Raw genomic sequence first — 22,162 nt, forward strand, 5'->3', positions numbered from 1 at the left:
AGCCACGTCCACAGTGCCAGGACAGGCTGCCAACGGCACCCAGCCACTGCACCAGTGACCGCGCTGCTCTAGCACAGGGGCACTGTTTTAGGGAGCAAGCGACAGCTCCATCGTCAGAGCACTCGTTCCAAATCAGTATGGAACGCACAAAACCAAAGTTAAGCACAGCAGAAATTCAGGTTTGTGCTACAGGTTTGAGCTATGGAGAGTGACGAGGCATGCGTTCCTGCTGCGGTGCAAAGTCACTTCTGTCAACTGCTCGTGTTGGGCCAGAACTTTGACTGCTTTCAAAACAGAAACAAATTTAAGTTGGTGCAAGTCAAGAATATGAAATAAAGATCAGGCTTTAAGTCACTGCAGTTGCAGCCCCACCCCTTTTTTGCATGAAAGTATCACATGTTAAATGTTCGGTTCTGTTGTTTTGTTTGTTAAAATAAAGTATTTATTCTGAAAATAGACTTCAGGGAAATAATGGGAAAAGTAAACATAAACAACACAAACAAAAAAGCATGTTAGCAGATGCAGTCAAACATATAAATTAAAGCCAGACGTGTGTCTCACACATAACAAGAACTGTTAATAGATCAAGCCCGCTTTCTCAACAGTGTTTTACATATTCCAGTGTTTTCAGCCATCACTTAATGACATGAAAAAACCAATGCTTAGGATCACTTGGAATATATTAAAAAAACACCACAAAACCATACTAAAAGATCACACACGCTGTGGCATTATTCCAGAATAACACTTCTCAAGCATTCCGTTGCTACTTACAGACCTAGGTATCTTCTCCTTTCATTCACCAGTGAGATCTCAGTGCAGAAACTTATAAGGAAGGAGTTTTGCAGACATTAAATTAATCTCAGGTTTTATTCTGCATACAAAGTACACACCTATACGCACAAACGCTTTTGAGTAACACTAGGCCCTTCCCTGGTGAGCTCTGCGAGCAGTGGCGTTAAAGTAACAGGGCAGTGCCAGTGCTTCAGCAGCATTTCGGTTACTTATACTAACTCTGGAAGAAAAATTAAGCCCTAGATTTAAGGACATTCAATGCCTTCATATGTCACCTGTTGACATACCACATTTGAAAGGAAAACTTTCCAATGGCAAAGCACGTATTACAGAAGTATCTACACAAAAGGCTCTAACCCTTAAAGTGAGCATGGCTTACCTTTTCTAGTAAGTAATTATTGATATGCCCACCTATTGGGTCTCCTTTAAAATCAAAGTTGATATCCATGTATTTGCCAAACCTGCTGGAGTTGTCGTTTCGGTTTGTTTTGGCATTGCCAAAGGCCTCGAGCACACAGTTGGATTTCAGCAGTATGTTCTTCACTCTGCAGTACAGACAAAGGGCAAGAGAACTGGGTAACTCCAGACTTGTATACTCAAACAAACCATGGAAATGTTTTTCACCGGCGTTTCTCAAGAAGAGTTTAGTAACAGCAGAGATGCTCTTTGATGACATATGCGGGCAGATGTGTACGACGTTAGCAGTCCCACGGGAAATCAGCTGGGAGATTTGGTAATGTTCCTTACAGCCGACCAAATGGGAACCAATGACCAGATTCCCTCACTGAAAACAGCATCAAAAATGCAGTTCCTTCACATACATAAATTTTGAAATCAACTCCCTGAGCTCTTCTGCAAGTAATTTTCAAAATTTTTGTCCGCAGAGGTACTAAGTCTGTTTCAGCAGAAAGCCACATGAGAAAGCTCAAAAACTTTTGCTCTAAGGCTGCCAGGCACATTTTGCAATGCAGGAGTACGCAACGCCGAGCGGTGATGGAATACGTGCCTTGCACTCAACGTGCTATTCTAATGTACACGTATTTCAGGCAATTTGCCACAGGAAACAGGATTTCTAGATACTGTTTTTATTCTGCAAATTTGAAGGCCTGAGTTTTTCCTAAGGTTTTTTAAAATTAATTTATCAATCAGTATCACAAAATTCCCAGAGTAAAAGCAGTATCTGAAGAAGTTAGGGAAACTCTGTGCAATCAGCATGCAAATCTTGCAAGAGACCGTCTAATAACATGGTGCTACACAGCCCACAGAGAAAGATCCAGAAACAAACCAATTTCACTTCTTTTTCTGCAAAGCCCTTACCTTTCCACCTCTGCTCTCTGACCGGGGTTGGTAATGGCTGCTATGTACTGCATAATGTATTTACTGGCCTCAGTTTTCCCAGCCCCACTTTCACCTGAGGGCACAAATGCAAAGATGACACAACAGATCAAAGAAAGCACAGCAAATCACTGAGCAGTATATCCTAGTTCTACCCTGACAGTGTTTGTGTTTTTTATTACTGTTTTTTTAAAGCAATCTTATTTGGTGCACATTGAACATTTTCTAAATATAGCCATAACCCTGCCTGGTTGTCACTGCTACGCTGACTTAGAAGCAGTTATGATGTAAGATTTCACAGGTCGGTAAAAGGCCTGGCACACAGAGGATCAAAAGGAATATTGTTAGAGGAGAAAGACTGGCATGCAGAGGCTTGGCTAGCAGCAGAGCCGGGGACTGCGATACAAGAGGCTACTGTTCAGCACACCATCTCGGGTCTCTTGCTTTTCAGAGCTGCTAAAGCATGGGAACATCAAGGAAACGAAGTGCCAGGATCCAGATAGCGACCATTCATGGTACAAGCCCTGCTCCCACTGTTGGAGCCATGACAAGCAATCAGCCCGGCCATCAAAACAGAGAACAAAACAGTGGCCAGTCATCTAAGGGACAAAAATCAGCAGTTCTCTAAAAAGCGACAGGAACCCTGTTCTCACTGCTCTCCATTCACACAGGCAGGGCAGGCAGGGGACTCATGTTCAAGTTATCACTCTGCATGCACAGATTAAGCTAATGACTGACACCAGCTCTTGAATTAGATAAGAAATAATTGTTAAGGTCTCTGCACATGGATTCAAATGCAAATAAGCTGTTTTAAGATTAATGAAGTTTTCTTTTATAAAATGCTGTCATTAACCAAATCATTATTCTTCTTCTGCCTAGAATTTCACAAAGATCAAGTGTTCATCATCATGAAAAGCTCTTTCAGCTTACCTGATATTACAATGCAGGTGTCTTTTGATCGCCTCTTCATTGCTTTGTAAGCAGCATCAGCAATTGCAAAGAGGTGAGGAGGCCTCTCGTACAATTCCCTTCCTTTGTACTGCTCAATCATGTCATGCCCATAGATGTTCAAGTTTTTGTAGGGGTTCATGGAAACGACCACTTCCCCAATAAACGTATAAATCCGTCCTTTTTCAAACCTACCCGCAATGAGACAAAACAGAGAAAGGGAATGAGTCAAACAGAGATTCAGAGTACAGCTTCCAAGCAAGCTGCCCATTTCATCAGGTGAACTCCTCAATCCATCATTGTACAGAAACATTAGAATAAAACATTGACTATGGACAGTATCTGACCAGCAAGGCCCGGAGGGCACGTTAGCATATTGCGTAGAGACCTGTTGTTACAAGGACTAAGAACTAGGACTAGCTTTGACTTTTACCACCTACAAAGGAAATTTCTACTGCTACTTTACTTACAGATGCATGACTGATCAGATTACTGAGGTACAAATGCCAACTGTACTTCTGAGTACAGCAAACTTTTGCTTTGCTGATGCAATCAAGCCGTCTTTCTACGTATTCGGGTATTTTTGTTGCCATTAACATTCTGCCAGAAACAAACGTTTCTAAGAAAATCTTTAGCAAGATTTAAATTAATATCATTTACTGTTTCTACAATTGACAATTAGCAAATATGAGTTTATGATGAGTTTACATAATCTGCTTTATAAAGGGGATTTAAAGGCAAATTCTTTCTTCAGTTCTACAGTTGTCCATAGCCCAGCTCAGGCCCGAGAAGCAGAAGTTTGGAAGCACTCACTTAGAGGTCTAATCCCATTTGCAAGAAAGTAAACAAAGATACAAGCCAAGAAGGAAATTACAGTCCTTCAGCTCTAGCAATTAACTTCCACTCCATCCTTTTCACTGGAAGGCACTTTGATATCATCACTATGGCTAAACTACATGTGAAAGCTTTTTAAGAACATGTGAAAACAACCCTAAACTACACCCTTCCTAAACCCTAGCTGGTCCTTAGTATTCCTTTGCAGAAACAGAGAGAAAATAACTTGACATTTGTTTAAAAAAGCACAGATAAAGTGTTTAGTTAAAAGATGTTTCCAAAGAAATTCACATTTCATGAAAAGTTATCCAGCGGAAGAGCACAGAAGGAATTTCAGATGAACAGCTGAGGAACTCATACAGCATTTGCTTCTCAGGAAGAGGAAGGATGACAGCAGATCTAGAGATCAAGTGCAAACGGTGGCATTTCTACCATTAAATACCTGTCTGCACCCTGTATTTAAATCTTACAACATTAGATGGCACCAGAACACCTCCATAGAGTACAAGGGCCCTGCTAATCCCTGATGGACTCCAGCACCAATTCTAGCACTACTTGATTGAATTTATTACCACCCCCATGTGGTGACAGGCTTGACATTTTCTATTGTTCATTTGAGAATTTTCTGCAGCGTCTTGGCAGGGTTAGTTTTTAGCAGGTGTTATAAAATTCAAGAAATATAATCTCGCAACCAGCATTCCACTTGCTAAAAGCCATTTTGCCTCTAATTCCAGCTTCCTCCAGAAATACTTCACTAAAAAGCCACAAGAATAGCAAAGCGTCTTTTTTTGTTCCTGCATTCAGTTTTAACTGAAGGCAGGCCCGATATGCATTTCCCAAAACACCAGAAAGCTTAAAAGGCAAAGATATTTTATATTTTAAGAGATATATGCTGTTTGAAAGCTACCAACGTTTTAGAAAATACAAGGCCATTATAATTAGCAATACCTACTACAGCTCAGCAACTAACTGTTGCGACAAAAATTACGAATAACACATAGGCAACAACACTAAGCAACAGGCATAAGCCTGGTATGAAAGACAGAATCACAGCCTAATTCTTAGAAAACCAGTTTATGCACTAGGAAACCAGAAGACAGACTTGGGTACGCAGGAAGGCTCACGCACTCTGTCCTTGTCATCTGCCACCCCTAATTTTAAATCTTTAAAGCTCAAAGCAGCTGGGGATTGGGGTATTTGGAAGATACTGAACATGTGAGACACTCGTGGGTGCAAGGAGATTGTATACGACCAGGCTGCTTGTCTTCTGCCCTCTCACGAGCGCACCAGGGACTCTACATATACATAAGTGAGCTCAAGAAAAACCAAACACAGGCAATACTGTTTCTGTTAAGGAGATCAAATCACACTGGGGCATACATATGTAACGGAAACCACTACAAGGACATCAGAATCAGCAGAATCCTTCCCATCTTTCTGGAGCTGGGCCATCAGAAAAGGCCAGCTGCCCAATGGAGAACATACAGACTGCTCTCCAAAAGTCACCATGCAGCAGGCACACGACCACCACTGAAGGCACTATTGATGACAAAAATACAGCAGTTTCTGGAGGAGGTTTTAAGCGACACCGTAATGCCAGACACACGGCCAGAGGGTTCCTTGTCAGCACAGAGAGGCTAAGAGGGTTTCTTTTAGCTGCTGAGGAGGGGGGGAAAGGAAGAAAGGGACATCCCTATGGAAGCACAGTGCCAAGTCACCATCACAGTACCCAATACTCTGAGCTCTTAAGTAATGAATTATGTAAACTTTCAGTAGCAGAGCACAGTTTAAGTTTCCTCCCTTGGCAGTTCAGTGTCCCTGACTGCCTCGTAAGCAGCACCCCCAGCTTGGCCCCTGCCGGCCTGCCCCGACAGCGGCTGTTCGGAGTGCCCTGCTCTGGAGGAGCCCCCTCGAGCAGGGACAGCTGTGTCGCACGTGGTACGGCTGTGACGCTGACGCACACACCCGCTGGACACACTGCCTGCTTGCTTCCCCAGCAGCTCCGGGCTCAGGCAACAGATCTCACATTTGGCCTCCAAGGCAAGTTCTAAAAGGTTTTACTAGACACTGACAAGTTGTGTCTTCAGCCTCTGTGGCAAAAGGCAGATGGAGATGAGGGAGAAGGATCCACCTCCACGCTTGACAAATGGGCATCTCTCAAGCTTGGCTTTAATGATACGGAGTTTATGAACAACTGACATCCCCGTTTATATCTCTGGGTTTTGTTGTGTTTTTTTTTTTTAACTTCTTAGCACCAGAGTTAAAATTCCAGAGCTATGCTTAGATGTTCCTAAAAGGAGCTGTCCTTCCTCACCCCTCCTTGCTGATAAAGCCTCTTTTCATCAGACAGCGCAGCTCAGCACAGCAGCAGGCCAAGAACAGCAGTGCCTGTTTTCCTAGCTGCATTGCTTCGGTGTGACATGCTTGGTTTTCCTTGCCCAAGAACAACTCATGAAAACTTAAGAAAACAACCAACAACGGCCGTCCGAACTGGGAGGTACAAGCTGTGTTGGATTTGCTATTCTGCTGCAAGGCAAGGTCACAAAAGCAGACGAGGAAGCTAGCCGGCGCTTTTCGGAAAGGCTCATCAATCGGGGCACACACTCCATCAAGGGAAAGCTCATCATCAGAGAGGATGGTGTAATCATTCAGTACTGAGATTGCGACACATAGGAGTGGTTTTTCTTTTACTAAAAGAAATCTACAGCACACTTGATAAAAGGAACCCCTCTACCTCCTCCTGGGGTCAACACCCACACGGTCAAACCCCGTTCTGTATCGATCATGAAAACCACAGGATCTTGTGCTGCAACTCTGGGGAGAAAATATGTCCCCGTAATGATGCTATTTGAATAGTTTCTGTATCGCTGCCTTCTGACTTTTTCACTTAGTACTTTGGCATCTGAAATCTAGTTCAGCAGCCAAAAAGAAAGTCACAGTATTTAAGGCTTGTGTGTTATTTTGATGAAGAACAGCAGCTCTTCCATGAGAAGTTTTTATGCTAGTTTTTATTACCTTGTTAAAACATGGATTGATAGTGAGAAAATATAAACCAGTAGCTCACAGACTATAAATCACTTAACAGTATAGAAATGATTGTCTAGAAAAGACGACTGCCGAGACTTTGTTTTGTCGCTTTTATTTTTAGGGAGTTGAAAAATAATACACCCTTAGGTCCAGACATCCTATGTACAACCCATCCAATTGCCATTGGAAAACACATGTCAGAAATCGGAAAACTGAAGCGGAAATCTTCGCCACCAGAGAGCACTCACATTTAGGAGTTCTCCCACCTGACAAACACTCCAGTCAAAAATAAAACTGTTCTTACCGAGGAAATGATGCAACTTCAAATGCAGTCAGTACAAATAAAGAAAAGAGTTAGTTGGCAAGACTTGGAACCCATACTCCAAAACAACATCTGCAGAACACAGACCATTAAACAAAGGCACCCTACCATGCCATCTCCCCTCCAAATGTTGCAATCCAAATTATAAAGGGAATTTTCTAATTAATCATTGACATGGTAACTCCTCTGTCCCAGAAGATAAACAATACAGAAACTTGCCGGGATCACAGACAGCAGGCAGCACTCTGCAGGCTTATTGCTATTTCTAGAATTCAGCATACTTTGCAATAACCCGTGCCAGCTACCAAGGACTGTTTGCAGGGAGATCACAGGCTGAGCTTCGCTGGGGTGCGAAACGGCTCCTCAGAAGCACATTTTGCCAGTCTTTCCCTCCATCTGTCTAATAGGAGCAGAGCAACTGCTGGAAAAATCACGTCAAGTCACCAGCCGCCTCATTTCCTGTTACTTTATGAGAGCTGAAGCGTAGCTATTGATGCTATGGACTACTTTCTCCCAAGGAACGACCTTCTCTCATCAGAAGTACTCCTTTCTCACCACTGATCGCAGGCTGACATGTTCTGCTTTCCATCCATGCCGCCACACACGCAGCTTCCCACGTTAGCAGGTGCTCAGCAAACCTCCTCGGCCTCACCCCTTCCTGCTCCCTGACGCTACAGATGCTCCAGAAACAGAATGTCATCACGACAAGAAGTCACAAAACAGCCATCAAATGAAGACGGACTTTCAGTTTAACTGTAGAGCAGTGGCTTAAATAAAGGAAACGTTAAGAAAAAAAGCAAAAGCAAATAATCCGGGACAGATACAGAGTGCTACAGATGCACCAGACTGCGCTAGGCGGTCAACAGCTAACCTAGTGCCACTGCAGGTTAAAAGAATAAAAGCTGACGGTTTCAAACTATTACCTATTTCCAACTTACTCATTAACTCCAAAGCACAAATCAAACTGAAATAATTAGTATGAGCGCACTTTTTTTCTTCCTTCCTCCTCTATGCATGGGAAGAAGAATGATCTAGCAGCTGCACACCTCTGGCATGAAGGACAGGGACAATTCCTTTTCCTGCTGCGAATGCCCCGCGTGATTTGGGTTATTCCCCCAAAGGGGGTCACAGTTCTTAGTTTTTCCCATGAAATATATACATTAAAAATCCATTACTGCAGGCTTTGACTCCATCCTCATTGCAAACACATATGAAAGCATTAATTAAACTCGTGTTCATGAAGAGATGTATGTGGATAGTCAAGTACATGGATAGTCCTTCAGGATGTGTTCATTAAGGAAGGGAATTTAAGTAAACTGCTGGCAGTGAAATCATATTTACCTGTTTTTAAACGCAAGAATGTATAGCCAGCTGCACTGACACAAAGGAACAACTATTCTTTCCATGCTTTGGGAAGTGAGATGACTTTGCTTAAGCACACTTCATCCTGCGTGTCTCAGACAATTGTGCCTTTTATACATGATACCAGGTCTCTGCTGACTATTCGGTGCTACTTAAAGACTTTATTTTAGGTAAATCTCAAAATAAACTCAGCTGGCAAGCAGGAAAGAATGACTTTCAAGTCTTTCAGTAAATTGCTCATAAACTGTGTTATAGCAAATCATCCTCATCACCAGACAACTCAGATAAACAGGATTTGCGCTGGCACAAGTATAGCTAAAATACTCTTGCGGCACTTGGAAAAACAGACCAAGAAACTGCCCAGTCAGTATGACCTCCCTGCGCTAGGAAAACAGCCCAGCTCTGTCACAATTCTCAATGTGCACATCCACAATGTTTTGATCCATCCTGAGAGCGAGAAAAACTGGAATTTAAGTTCATTTAATGTGCAGGTGAAATTTTTGCTCGCAGTTGTCCTGCATGGATTCAGTTTTCAGATGCTGCCAATTTAACAAAATAGGAAATGCCATTCAGCGCGTGCTCTGCACCACTCCTTTCCTGTACGGAGGGAGCAGAAAGGGCAGGGCATCTGCAATTTTCACGGTCAGCTTTGGAAATAAGGTTAAGAGAGTCCTCTGTAATGATGTAATTCTTTCTCTAAAGAAAATAGTAAACTATGAGTGAGTGACTGGTGCCACATCTTCCCCAACAAACCAACATTTAAGCAAACTGACTGTAATTTGACAAGGCTCATTCGGCTCCAACACAGCTGTCCCCTGAGTCATCTGCACAGCTTTGCAAACCCACTAGGTAAGGTCAGGGGAAAGGAAAATGGAAGATGGATGCTAATCGAGCTCTAATGAATGCTGAATAAAGGCTAAAAATGTGAAATGTAGCTGGAAACTGGAATAATATGAAAATCTCTCTCCTTAAACATGAAGTTAAAGTACTGACCTTGCACTGAAAAAATGCCAAACCACTAAACATAGGAGTCACTGAACTTTCATTTCTATTTGCGTCAGCCAGGCTGAGCTGTCTCTCCTACAGCAGGGAAGCACTGCGTACTCTTTTTACATATCTGGAAGCGCAGCAGAAGGCACAAGCAGACTTGAAGTAGATAATGACACAAGAGGAAGTTCTCTGAAAAGCTTCCAGGGACAACATAATGCTTTGTGCTTTTATGCCAATCCACACATGAGAAAGTTCCTATCGAGCACAGGTAGAGGAAAAGCAGCTTGCTCCCGATTGTCTCTGTGTAGAGCAATAAAGCACACTACCACTTTCCATGTGAAAAGTCTGGCTGGAACACCATAAAATCCTAATGCAGTAATCATATTACTCGGCTCTGAGCAGGAGGTTGCCCTGAATGACCTCCTGAGGCTGAATTATGCTATGATCCTATACCTAACCAGGGAAGAGTAGAAGAGGCTTGGGATAGCCACTAACAAGAGACTGCCATCTACTCATAATCTTTAATAACTTTTTAATCTGTCAAATAATAGCACATAATCTATAAAAGGATGGTAAAAAGAAAGCTCAGCAGCCAGTTAAGCTTTTTATCTGCTTCCATCACACGTGAAGTCAGCTGGAGCACGTGTGCAGCGGAGCCTACAGCTTCTCTTGTAAGAGAACTAACTTAAATGCCTAAGAGTCATAATAACTACTAAGGAGTAGGAAAGGTGAAAGCAATCACTCTTTAAAAAAAAAAATAAATGCACTTACCCTGGCCACTGTAGGCTTGAAACTGAACTGAAAGCTCACCGTCAAGGGACCTGGAAGAGCATTTCGGTAGGGGCAGAAAGGACTGGTGAGCCCTGCCAGGTACTGCAGAACTTATTTCATGTATGTTTAGAAGATTTGGCTTCCTGCACTGACCAGCAACTGACTTCCACAATCCATGATGTTCCTTCCACTCTGATGTTACAGCATTCAGGTACTTCAAAAAAAGACACTTTACCTTCATTCACCTCCTCCCCTTTCCAAACCCTGTGTCCATATTAACTATAGCCTGACACACCATGATTATCTCGGCCTTCAATTTCGGCAATTCAGCTTTGTTCATTGGATTATATACCAACCACTGATTAAAGTGGATGGTATTCATCCACTTCAAATATATCAGCGGACAAACTTGCAGTACAAAAGGCAAAAACCAGACCAATGACTGGTGGTTGGCCAGATTTGCATCATGCGGAAGATACCGTCTGATTTCATTGCCCTGGCTCAGTGGTGCATGAATTCTGCAGGGGTCAGTTTGTCTGAATAGTGTCCAGGCAAGGACTGGCTTACACTTCTGAACAGCGACTTTACTTTCAAGGGATGCTGAAAGAACAATAAAATCCTGCAACAACTGAAAGATCAAGAAATATGCAGGAAAACAAAGACTGTGACTGATACCCTGTTACTTCCTCCTAACTTCTCCATAACCACAGGAACAAAAACTGTTCACGTCACTGCTGATGTCCCTGATATAGCAGCATCCTTGTATAAACAAACATAACCTGAAGCCACATCAGCAACTGTACTGCTGAGGACTTTCAACCTTATTTTCTAAGCCATATCTTTCTTATACTATACCACCTTCCCAATTTTCTGTATACACTGCACAAGTAACAGCACTTTGTATCGACGCCTAACTACACCTCTGTTTATTCCACAAGCGGAGGTGTCAGGGTACGATCACAGCATTTCACAGGTTTTCTTTGTAGAAGCTTGGAGACTCCTTTTGTAGTCAGCTGGCCACGAGATGCTGTTGTTCAGATGCTTCATTGTTCTGCTGCAAAGGAATATTCTGCATTTGCTAAGCTCGTGCCCAGTGCTGATCTGTGAACGCTGCTGGAGTCTCCTGAATACAGCATTGTTTTGATACAGGGCTCAGAAAACCCAAGAATCATCTTGCAGCATTAAGATACAGTACGCCATCCGCCAGCATTCCAAAAGGCTTGCTTAGTCCGTTGGTGTAACATTAGATCTAAAATAAAATTAGATGCCTTATTTATACTAAAACAGGCCATGCAAATCAAGCAAAAGCAATAATGCAAAATATGCAAATAATGCACAAATATGTCTTATGTTTCTGCATAATTAGGGCTTCTTTTAGAGTTTTTAGAGTGATCTGCACCATCTCCGCTAAACAAATATTGAATACGTAGTCCTTAACAGGACTGTCTTCTGGCCATGGAATCAGGCAGACTTCTTTAGGCATTTATGTGTTTTACAGCGTATTGTGACTTAACACAGCTCTTGTGGTTTTGGCTCGTAGACTGGCCTAGCAGCACATTAGATTACCAGCTAAGGGCTTCGGCAGACAAACTGCTGAGTCTCAAAGCAGCAGATGAAGATATTCCACCTACAGCTGCCCATCCAGCTCCTTTGCCAAGGATTCGCTTCTGCCACGTCTGCTGAAGGGGCAGTGATGGACAGCCACGATCCCAGCCACGCCACGTTCACATTATCGCTGACACCATTCCCCGCCAGACAGACACCAACAACTTCAGCCAGCTAATGCAAAGGAAGAGCCATAAGCAATGGAGGGGAAAACTAAGTCTGCAAATCACAATGCAAATATGTTTCACCACAATATGTCCATTAACTATTCAGGTTGAAAGAAAGGACTCATCCTTGTGCTTCCTTGCCTAGTCAGGAAAAGCTTCCCACTTTTGGTCATAGATTTGGCTCAGGTTTGTTGTGGGAATTTTTTTTCTTGTGTCTTCTGTTTTCTATTGGAAAAGCTTCATGGTACCCAACAGCAATCTGAACCAGAATTGCAGGGAAATTCCCTCTTCACCACCTCTCAGTCTCTCCCCCATTAGCAAGAATCAAGCAGCAGGTGCCCTGGAAGACAAACCCTCAAGCCCTATAGAGATGAGTCTAAGTATGTGTATCAGTGCTGAAAAGGCCTAGTAAATACACAAGCTTTGCTCTTTCATTAAACAGCAATTAATATTGTACAGAAAATTTGAGCTAGAAATAAAGGGCATTTTTTACAACCAAGTGTAGCGCTTTCAGCTGAAGCCCTGAGTGTGACTGACCTTGTAGATTCAACATCAGGACCTCTTTCCTTCTCACTATTAAGGACAACTTCAAAAAGGGAAGAAGAGAAGGAAGGATAGAGGGAACTCTCCCAACATCCTTGTGGATATGGAAGCGCAGGGTAGGACGGGCAAGATGAGCAAAAGACTGCACGACAGTCTTGCGTACTTCACTCTACTTCCTTTGAATGGAAAAACATCGGAGCAGTAGGAGAGCTGTTATTTATGCATTCATCATTCATTGTAAAGGGAGTGAATTTCTAAATGCCAACTGTACCAAGTGGTTAAACAACAGTAATACAAGGGGAACATTAGCAATATGGCAAAGGACTTAAATGGTTTGATTATTAAAACAGATTACTTGATTTACATGCTGCTTTTTTTAGCGTTTTAAATTATCACCGGAAAGATTGTGTGTTCATTTACTTCCTTTAGATTTTACATATTTTCTTCTGTCGAGATAGCCCCCACTCAGAAGCTGAAAGACTATTCAAATAATATTGGGAGAGAGCACAAATACTACTCAGAATTAATACACAGATAAACTCTAAAATATCTACAACTCATCTTCCACACACAGAGATGACTTTGACCACACTGTCATGTTTTTCATTCTAGGCCAGTGGAATTCAGAGCCCTCTGAACTGACCTAAACCGGGATCTTTTCAGATGATGTATCAGCCCAATAATTCAGGCAGGCTCCTACCCCTGTAAAGTATCATTTGTTGGGTAATGAGCATGAGTTAGTGACAATCACCAAAAGGCAGAGTAATGCTATGCTCTTCAACAAAAACTTTAATAACAAAGTTTTCAGCCACTACTTACTTACTGAAAGCACAATTTTAGCCCAGAGGGGTGGTCAGGTACGCACTCCCGGCTTTGGCAGATCTAATTACACACTCAAAACCAGCAGCACAGAGTAAACCTGCACTGCTCTTTACTTCCAGGATTATCACATTCATTTCTGACACGTGTAACAAAGCAGTTGGCCTAGTTTAAAGCAGGGCATTAGATGAAATGAATTCCACAGGTCCCTTCCAAACAACATTACTCCACGGCTGACATACATGTCGCAGCTTCAAGTAATGGCTTAAAGTAATTGTTATTTCCAATAATAGCAAAATTAATTTGAAAACCTGTGCTGCTATCTGCCTTATTTAGATTATCTTTTTTCTTTAGAAATCAGTGTAATTAACAGCTCAGAGCTATGACACATCCTCCTCCAAATGCAGCTGTTTCTCTTTTCCTCCTGTGAGCAATCAGCTGCTAAGCCTTTGCAGGACAGCAACATGCTGCAATGAAATACAAAGAAATACACTTTGAATCAAGAAGTCTGGCAGTCACAAACTGTCAATCTCCTTAAACCTTTTAAAAATATATATATTAGAATGACAAATTATTTTCTATATTATTTTTCCTATACTTTAAGTTAAGAGGTTTGTATTATCCTTCCCACATTAATCCGATTGTCTCTTCTGCAGCAGGGATATCCGAGCAGTAGTTGTACAGTTGGAATAACACAGATGGTACTAAATGACTAATAATTAGAAACGTCCACATATCAGCTCCCCAACACACTTAGCGATCCTCCTCCAGCAGCCAGTAACAAATGAAGGAAATGGATCCACTGCCAATGGTCCAAAGACTTCTGAAAACAACAGGGTGCCTCAAGTTTCTCAAAATATGTTGCCTATTTGGAAAGCATGAGCAATCCATACATTCAGGTGTCTGCTGGCAATCGCAGGGGAATACAACTGCCAACCACCATGTATCACTACACACACATCATGACTTTGGTTCCATAAAACCCACAAAATGCACACTTATCTGATGAGAAGCAGCAGCAAAGCTACCATCCTCACCCTGAAGCGGCCTTCTTTTATCTAATGAAATTCTGTTCAGATCTGGCTCAAGCGTAAGACTATTTCCCACACCTATTAATGAAATAATTTAAACCCACAACACATACAACCCTTATTACTTGCATTTTAAATATTTAATATATTGTTATGCAACAGTCACTGCTGCATTACTGTGGGTGTACACACAGCACACACACCGAGTGTACTATTTTCATGGTCTTTAATATATATAAAAACTAATCATTAAGGCTGATATTTACACAAGGCTCCTCCTAGTAAATCCTGCCCACACTTTTCTGGACTGCTTCTAGCTGAATCTGATTAATAATCACTTATACAATCCAGTAAGAAAATGCATCTACAGCTTTGGGATACAATGAAATGGTTTGAGGGACTTGCAGATAAGGACAGGGTTCAAGTGTTTCATTCACAGCACTTTCATGCAGTGCCAACAAAATTACTAAAAATCATGGTTTTGTCAAAAGGAGAGTGGAATGTATTTATGAAATGACTCTTTCCCTCCTAAATATATTCAAGAGAGACTTACAGGAAAAGAAATAAAGCTTAGTTATTTCCTGTTCACATCTTTGTCCTTTGAGAAAGAGAACAAAGGAATTCAACCCTTTATATCTACGCTCATCTTGAGCACCTATTCTTTGCCTTTTAACTGGAGTACAGACTTGCATTAACGGTTGAGGAAAGAGCCCTACACACAACAAAACAGCAAGCTTTGATAAGTTGCTGCTTGGAGCACAGGTCATTAATGCTGCTAAGCAAAGGCCAGGAAATAAGGAGTCACTAATACCACATCTTCACTTCTGTCACCAGGTCAGAGTAGATAAAAACCAGCTAATTACTTTTTCTACTTCTCTCTCACGCAAGCAATCTTTGTCTTTTGAAGCTACTTGGTTGTGTAGTGAAATTCTGTCTCAGTCCTAAAAGAAACACAGTTCAGCAGTGAAAATGCCAACAGTTCCAGGAAATACGCCACACAAAACCCCTTCTAAACTGTCCAGTAACCTGATACAAGAAAAATCCTTTCCTTAGTCCAAATCTGTTGCTGTAACCTCAAGCAAGACACACCAGGGATCCAAAACAGCTTGAAGTGTCGGTTCACCCTGAAAATATCTCATCTGGGCTGCGGCTTATCCGATTCTGGAGAAGAGAACAATAGATAGCCACTAGCCAAAGCAGTGTGCCAGGACCAAGGATTCCTGCTCTGCAAACACTAAGTGGAAACCCTAAAACACAGGATCAATATGTTACAACAAACCAACCTGTGCAACCAGCCAGCAACATTGATTTCCCCTCTACCACCTAGTGCTGCTTTACCAGTGTTATACCTCAAATTCTTTCTCTTTCCCCTTTTTTTCAGTGGGGATAAGGGGAAGTGAGGAGAAGCAGGGAGAGAAGGCGGCTGGAGGGAGAGGAGATAACAGAAAAATGGTAATTCCATCAGCTCAGGTTTGGGGGTTTGTTTCCACTTTTAGTTTAAACAAGTCAAACTTTATTTACTGTCCTTCCACAAACCACTAGTAACTCTTCATCATAATAACTATCTCTATTTCTTCTCATTTTTCCCATTTTAAATACGGAGAAACAAAACTCTTAACAGTTATTAAAACAAATGCCTGATAATATTTTATGAAGCCATATCAGCATTTCCTTGCTTTCACTGACTGCATCTCCTCTCCCTGCATCCTTAAGCCTCATGAGTGTTTTCTAGAAGCACACTGAACTGGTGGCTGATACCAGGCAGCACATGTAGCGTCCTCTAATCCTCCTCTGCCGCTGATGCATGACCTTGCAACTTACAGCACATTACTCATCTGTAAATGAATGGCTCAGCATTTTGTATAATTGGATTTCATCCACGAGGCGATCCAGGCATCTTCAGGAGGAGCACCACCTCCCCAGTTCACGCCATCACTAATGCCACGAATCTTGCTTTTACACAGAGCAGACCTCAGCAATGTCTGTATCATCATTGTGATCCGCTGCGGGGAGATTCTCGTTCCACAGGCCAGTTGATGCAAAGCAGCTCACAAGCGCAGCGTCCTTGCTAGCTCGTCGTCAAGCAGGCGTCTCGCCAGCCCCACCACCCAGCACCTGCAGCAGTCCTGGGAGAGGGATCTTTCAACAGGTCTTTGCACATACACTCCCAGAGCTCTCCGCAGATCACATTCTGCACCACACGACGTGCCTGCTCTCCCGGGGCACTTTAACACAGGCCAGGTTATATTGTTTTAACTTCAGTAGCCCCGGCAGGACAAGGCCAGCTTGCCAAACCCCTGCAGAGAGTAGCGCTTCCATTTTCCGCCTGCCAGTCCTGCATCTGGGTTAACCAGCACACTGCCACAAGCCTTCCACTAGACACCTACATTCAGGCAGGTGAAATTTTGGGGTTGACTCATCAACTGCATTGACCAGGTTTCCACTGACTGTATATAAAGATATCTTAACATCACTAGGTCCTGTATGGCGTCCATGTTGCATAAGTGGGGTTCACCTCCTGCTAGATCTCTCCAGCTTCCTCCCTGGGATCCCTGCTCTGAAGATATGGTGGCAAAAAGGCAAAGAGCCAGCTCTGCATAGAGCCACCTCTGCAGCTTTGTTAGCTGGAGCTCCATGGGGTAAGAAAAGAGCGGTGTGACTCCCCAGCCCAAAAGCAGCAGGGGTGCATTCTGCCCGCACTACCACAGGCTGCTGTGCTCTGTCGGGACAGAGCGGCTTCTGAATGAAGCTCATGTAGGCCTTTATCAACGGTGTGGTTAATTTGCAACCAGATCATCCACTCCAGGGCAACTGAGGATTAAATGTACAGGAAATAAAACAGATATTACTAAAACTAAACATTAACTTACTGCTGCTTGACTCTCTTGTTTTTAAGCCCCCCATCTCCTTCATTTAGTAGGGAAAGAGATGGTGCTAACACCCAGGTGTTACCAACAGCATAAAGCACCACTTCAGTTGCAAACAGCATAACATTATACATGACATCAAGCATTACATCCACAAACTAGGGAGACTTTCAGAAATCTGGGATTCTTTGCGATCATTTATTGCTGTCCTCCTTATTGATCAGCCCCTCCGTTATGAGGGCAGTGTTCATATTCCCGTTTTAACTGGCTTGGGTCAGATGGCTTTGCTCCTGAAGTCCCTCCTTGATCATCTGCTTTAACTCTGTTTCCAAAGAGTTCTCAAAGGAGGATACCTAGCTGAGCTCCACTGGTACGAGCAGCAAGGGGAAACTGCACTGACTGCCTAACACGCTGCTTTCTTCAAAGATTTGTAAACAGACGCTTCTTTCTTCTTGCTAACAGCAGCCTCTGGAGGGTAAACTAACACAATCGTACGATTCCATAGGCTTCATAATACACTGACCAACTCTTAACACAGAGTACTGTACATCACGCATCATATGGTGTGTTCAAAAACTGCAGAGAAGTGCACAACTGGTTATTTAACGACAGGGTCTTGCTGCACTTCTCAGTTCCTCCACAGCACTGATTGCTTTGTAAATATGTAATTATAATGTAAAGGCTAAGAAGATGGGCATGTGTGATGTTTTCATCACGCACTAATCTGATATAAGCAGTATGTAACACAACAAAGGTGCCAGAATGTGGTATTTTAAGAGCTTCTGAACTATACCACCACAATGACGAAGCAGTGGTCCCCATTTTCAAATTACAGCCTGTTGGATGACAATTACTTCCACACCGCTACAGTTACTGAGGCTATCATCTTCATGGTTTGATCTGAAATAGCAGTGTGCTGTGCAGCTGAGTGTTATTTGACAGGTTTTGCAACTATTAAAATGACCCAGAGAAATCAAAAACTCACAAGGTACCAGTTCCTCATACTCAAACTGAAAGGACTGTCAAAATATCCAAACAGATTAAAGAACCGTTATTAAATCAATGGTATCAACGCAGTAACCAACATTAGCAGACTGCAACCCTTTACAAGCCATTGCTCATTTATAATAGCACCTTTGTTGCTGCTTCCTGAACCCTGGAATTGGTTCCTGGCCCCCTCATGTTCCTCTCTCCCCCTCATACTGTCCCCAACCTCAAGGGGAAAAGGGGAAAAAAAAGGGGAAAAGGGGAAAAAAAGGGGGAAAAGGGGGAAAAAAAGGGGGAAAAGGGGGAAAAAAAGGGGGAAAAGGGGATTGCTAGACACAACTGCCTTCACATCACAAGCGTAAGCAACGAAAAGAGAAGTCCAGCTAGGCTATGATTTTTTTAGGAGACATGGTAGCATTGGGCTGACAGTTGGACTTGATGATCCTAGAGGTCTTTTCCAACCTTAACGATTCTGTGATTCAATGATTTTTAGCCATGGTCAGCCAGAAGTCAGGCAGGTGGTCTGCATTGGCGTTCCCATCCTTAAATCCTCCCAGGAAGTTCACAGGTTCACAAGGAGCACTGGAGGAATGAGATAACCCCAAGCATAGACAGACTTGGGCTCAGAACAGCAGAGCAAGCAGTTGTTTGTATACATTACGTTAATCAGTTACCAACCCAATTCGGCCAGCACGTGCAGATCCACAGCGGAAAGGGCAATTCGGGAGCAGAATGAGCTGCAGCGTGAGAAAAGACAGTTTATTAGCTGCGACCACAGAACTAGTCAGACAAGCAAGCGGGATTTCTGGCAGCACCACTTGCTCGAGGATCAAGGTATTATTTCAGCTATTGACAAATTATTCAGCGAGGCATCCAAACAAAAGTCTGTTTCAAATAAAGAAGTCTGACACTATAGAAGGACGCATGCTGCCAGGCACTCCCAGGCAGAACTGCAATTACAGGCATTGCCTCCTGCACAGCTGGCACTCACAATCTATAATCATAATAAAAAGTAGGACGTTAAAAGAACAAGCATCCTGTGTAGGCCTGAAGGAAACTAATACAATAAAAATAGTTGTAAACTAGCTTCCAGTGGCCTGTGGACCACAAAGACCTGTACCTTTCTCCATAGCAAAATAAGTCTGTACCAGGCTGGTACCTGCAGTAAAACAGGCATAACTTTGAATATCAGCCAGTTTGCCCAAGGTTTGTGCTTCCTACACAGATGCCCACGGCTGCAAGGAGAGCATCAACCGAGCTCCAGGACCGCCTTCAGTCCCTGTTCTCCGATACGGACGTGAATGCTGGAGAACTGGGAGGAAACCAAAGTTTATGTTCAACGTAGTAGTGAAAGATCATCTGAACAGTTCATACAAATCATGAAATGAGTTAAGAGGAAGAAAAGGAAGTGAGTTTTCAAAACAGGATTAGACACTAATGTGAAACTCCAAGATGCATTCATGAGCACAGGCACAGCCTCGGCTGCTCCTGATAGCATCTAGTTCTCGTCCAGCTCTGCTTTCCCAGAATTTGAATGTGCAAGGAAGGGGTCAAGAATAACCCACTAAGGAGCTGCTCTCCAGAACCTTCCCTGGTGCTGCACTAAGGCACAGTTTCTCCAAAACTTAAAATGTGTCCAGGATCTTGAGAAATCCTGTGTCTCCAGCGTACTTCAGGGAATGCAGAACATTTCCAGCACCAGACCTCTTCTCTCCTGCTGCAGCTGAGCAGGAGATGAACGGGGCCCAGCCCTTAGCAATCACCTGTTGCTGTGCTTGGCACATCCCTGCTCTGCCTCACAGCCCTTCTCACCCCAAGAGCTGCTTCTGCTGCCGTCTCTGCTGTCACCTCACTGAAATCAGCCCAGTTTATAGTATTTTCTGTGTAAAGTTTTGGGGGACATGCAAGAAGGTGATTTACTATTGGTAAACAAATACTTAAAATTCTGATTTTATCTAAGCCCCACACCCCCCCCAATATCAAATAGTTTAAGGATTCCCTAAATGGAAATGCAACGAACACAAGGCTTAAAGGTCATCTCATAGGAAAACTGCAACAAAAAACGGCCTGCTGATTCCACACACTTTATTCCAGACTGCCTTGACTCCATTTAGGGCAAAGAAAAAACCCAAGGAAAATGCAGTAGCCAGCTAAAGGGAATTTAAGGAGGTTCTTAACAATTCTTCTCAATATCAGGAAAAGGGATTTTAAAACATCTCAGCTGTGGCTACTGAGCCAGCAGTACTAGACCTCTTCAACACATCTCTGACAGCTGGCTTGACCCAACCTCATCCTGGGTAAGGCCACACAGAACATTCCCCTTGGGCTGCACCACTGCTCAGCAGAGCCCACACCGGCTGCCTGGCACCACTGGGAGTTCTTCCACAAGAACCAGACACACGGGAGTTGCAAGCTGCAGCCTCAAAGCACTCTGGGTAACATGAAAACAGAAGGCTTTTCTGATTGTTTTCTTATTTTCCTGACTGTTGGCACTCAGGGTAGTCACCGATCGGTGAGGTAACTGATGGGAAATGAGACACAGCTACTGTGATACAGTAAATAAGGAAATTGTGCCTCTACAAACATACCTCACCTGTGTCTTACTCCTGGATGCACTGCCACTTTGACTGTTACTGCCACAGAGACCACAGCAAGCTTTAGACTGTTTCCTTGTTAAAATCACTACTTCGATGCCAAATAATTCTATCTTACATAATATGGCCTCTATCCAAAATAACAAAAGCTTTCTGAAGAAATCAGCATGCCTTAAATTAGAGTTGCTTTAAGTTTTTAAGTGAACTTCATATTCTCTTTAAGCCATACCAATCTCTCAGCTGTTTCAGACGGATGATGTGCATTAATACCTTACTAAAAAACAAGTGAAAGCATCTGCCAAGGGGTTCTTTGCACTAGGAACTACCACCATCATATGCGGCCATAAAATGTGACTTCGGAGATTATGTACAGATGGGACTATACTTCTAGTATTTTTAAGTTCTCTTGTTAGCCTGCATTTATTATAGATAAAAAGCAAAATCACAATCTTTTCACAAATATCCTTCCCTTGAATTACTCAAAAAAGTACCTTAGAGTGAATATCAATTCAGTACAAGACTAGTGACAAGCTTAAGCACACACAAGCCAAAAGGAAACCAAACAACTAAGGAGAATGGAATTACATCCTGCCAGACGAACAACTCATCTGTTTCCAGAATGATTGACTGCATGAAATACACGCTATTATTTTTTTACAAGGAAAACACTCTAACACATGGTCTTCAGTGGCTGTTCCCTGCCCCCTGACTACATTTACTTTCAGGACAGCATTAATAAGAAAACAGCATGCATGTCACCACTTCTGCTGGTTAAAGAAAGAATTAAGAACACAGGACAATGCCATAACCAAAAATAATGCTGGCTCCGTGATTGTAGGTTGTATATGTCTTGCACACATCTAAACATTCAACAGCCATTTTTAGTCCTCCCACCTAACCATCACAATCGGACAGAGAGGCTGAAAGTCTCTAGGAGCACATAAAATTTAGGTTCACGTAAGTGCTTTCTGCCTTGAACAGAGCCTCAGTAAAACAAACTTCCATTAAATTTATGGATGCACCAACAATAACTCTTCTTGGCCAACAAGGACAGATTAAAAAAGAGAAATGCCAGCAACCTATTCCTGTAGTCAAAACTACATTCATAGAACATAGAATCGTTAAGGTTGGAAAAGACCTCTCAGATCATCAAGTCCAAACCCCA

General features: G+C 42.8%; 1 protein-coding gene across 4 annotated transcripts in view; it reads right to left on the minus strand.

The window, feature by feature from the left end:
* The window catches only part of MYO1D (myosin ID), a 164,038-nt gene that overhangs the window by 122,842 nt on the left and 19,034 nt on the right, over window positions 1-22,162 (minus strand). For all 4 annotated transcript variants that reach the window (XM_064473645.1, XM_064473647.1, XM_064473646.1 and 1 more), the window contains exons 2-4: window positions 3,061-3,269; window positions 2,113-2,206; window positions 1,175-1,340 (exon numbers count right to left, since the gene is read on the minus strand). In XM_064473645.1, coding sequence (XP_064329715.1) covers window positions 1,175-1,340; window positions 2,113-2,206; window positions 3,061-3,269 — 469 coding nt within the window. The remainder of the gene's footprint in view (window positions 1-1,174; window positions 1,341-2,112; window positions 2,207-3,060; window positions 3,270-22,162) is intronic.

The sequence above is a fragment of the Phalacrocorax carbo genome, chromosome 25, assembly GCF_963921805.1.
Source record: "Phalacrocorax carbo chromosome 25, bPhaCar2.1, whole genome shotgun sequence".
Lineage (NCBI taxonomy): Eukaryota > Metazoa > Chordata > Aves > Suliformes > Phalacrocoracidae > Phalacrocorax > Phalacrocorax carbo.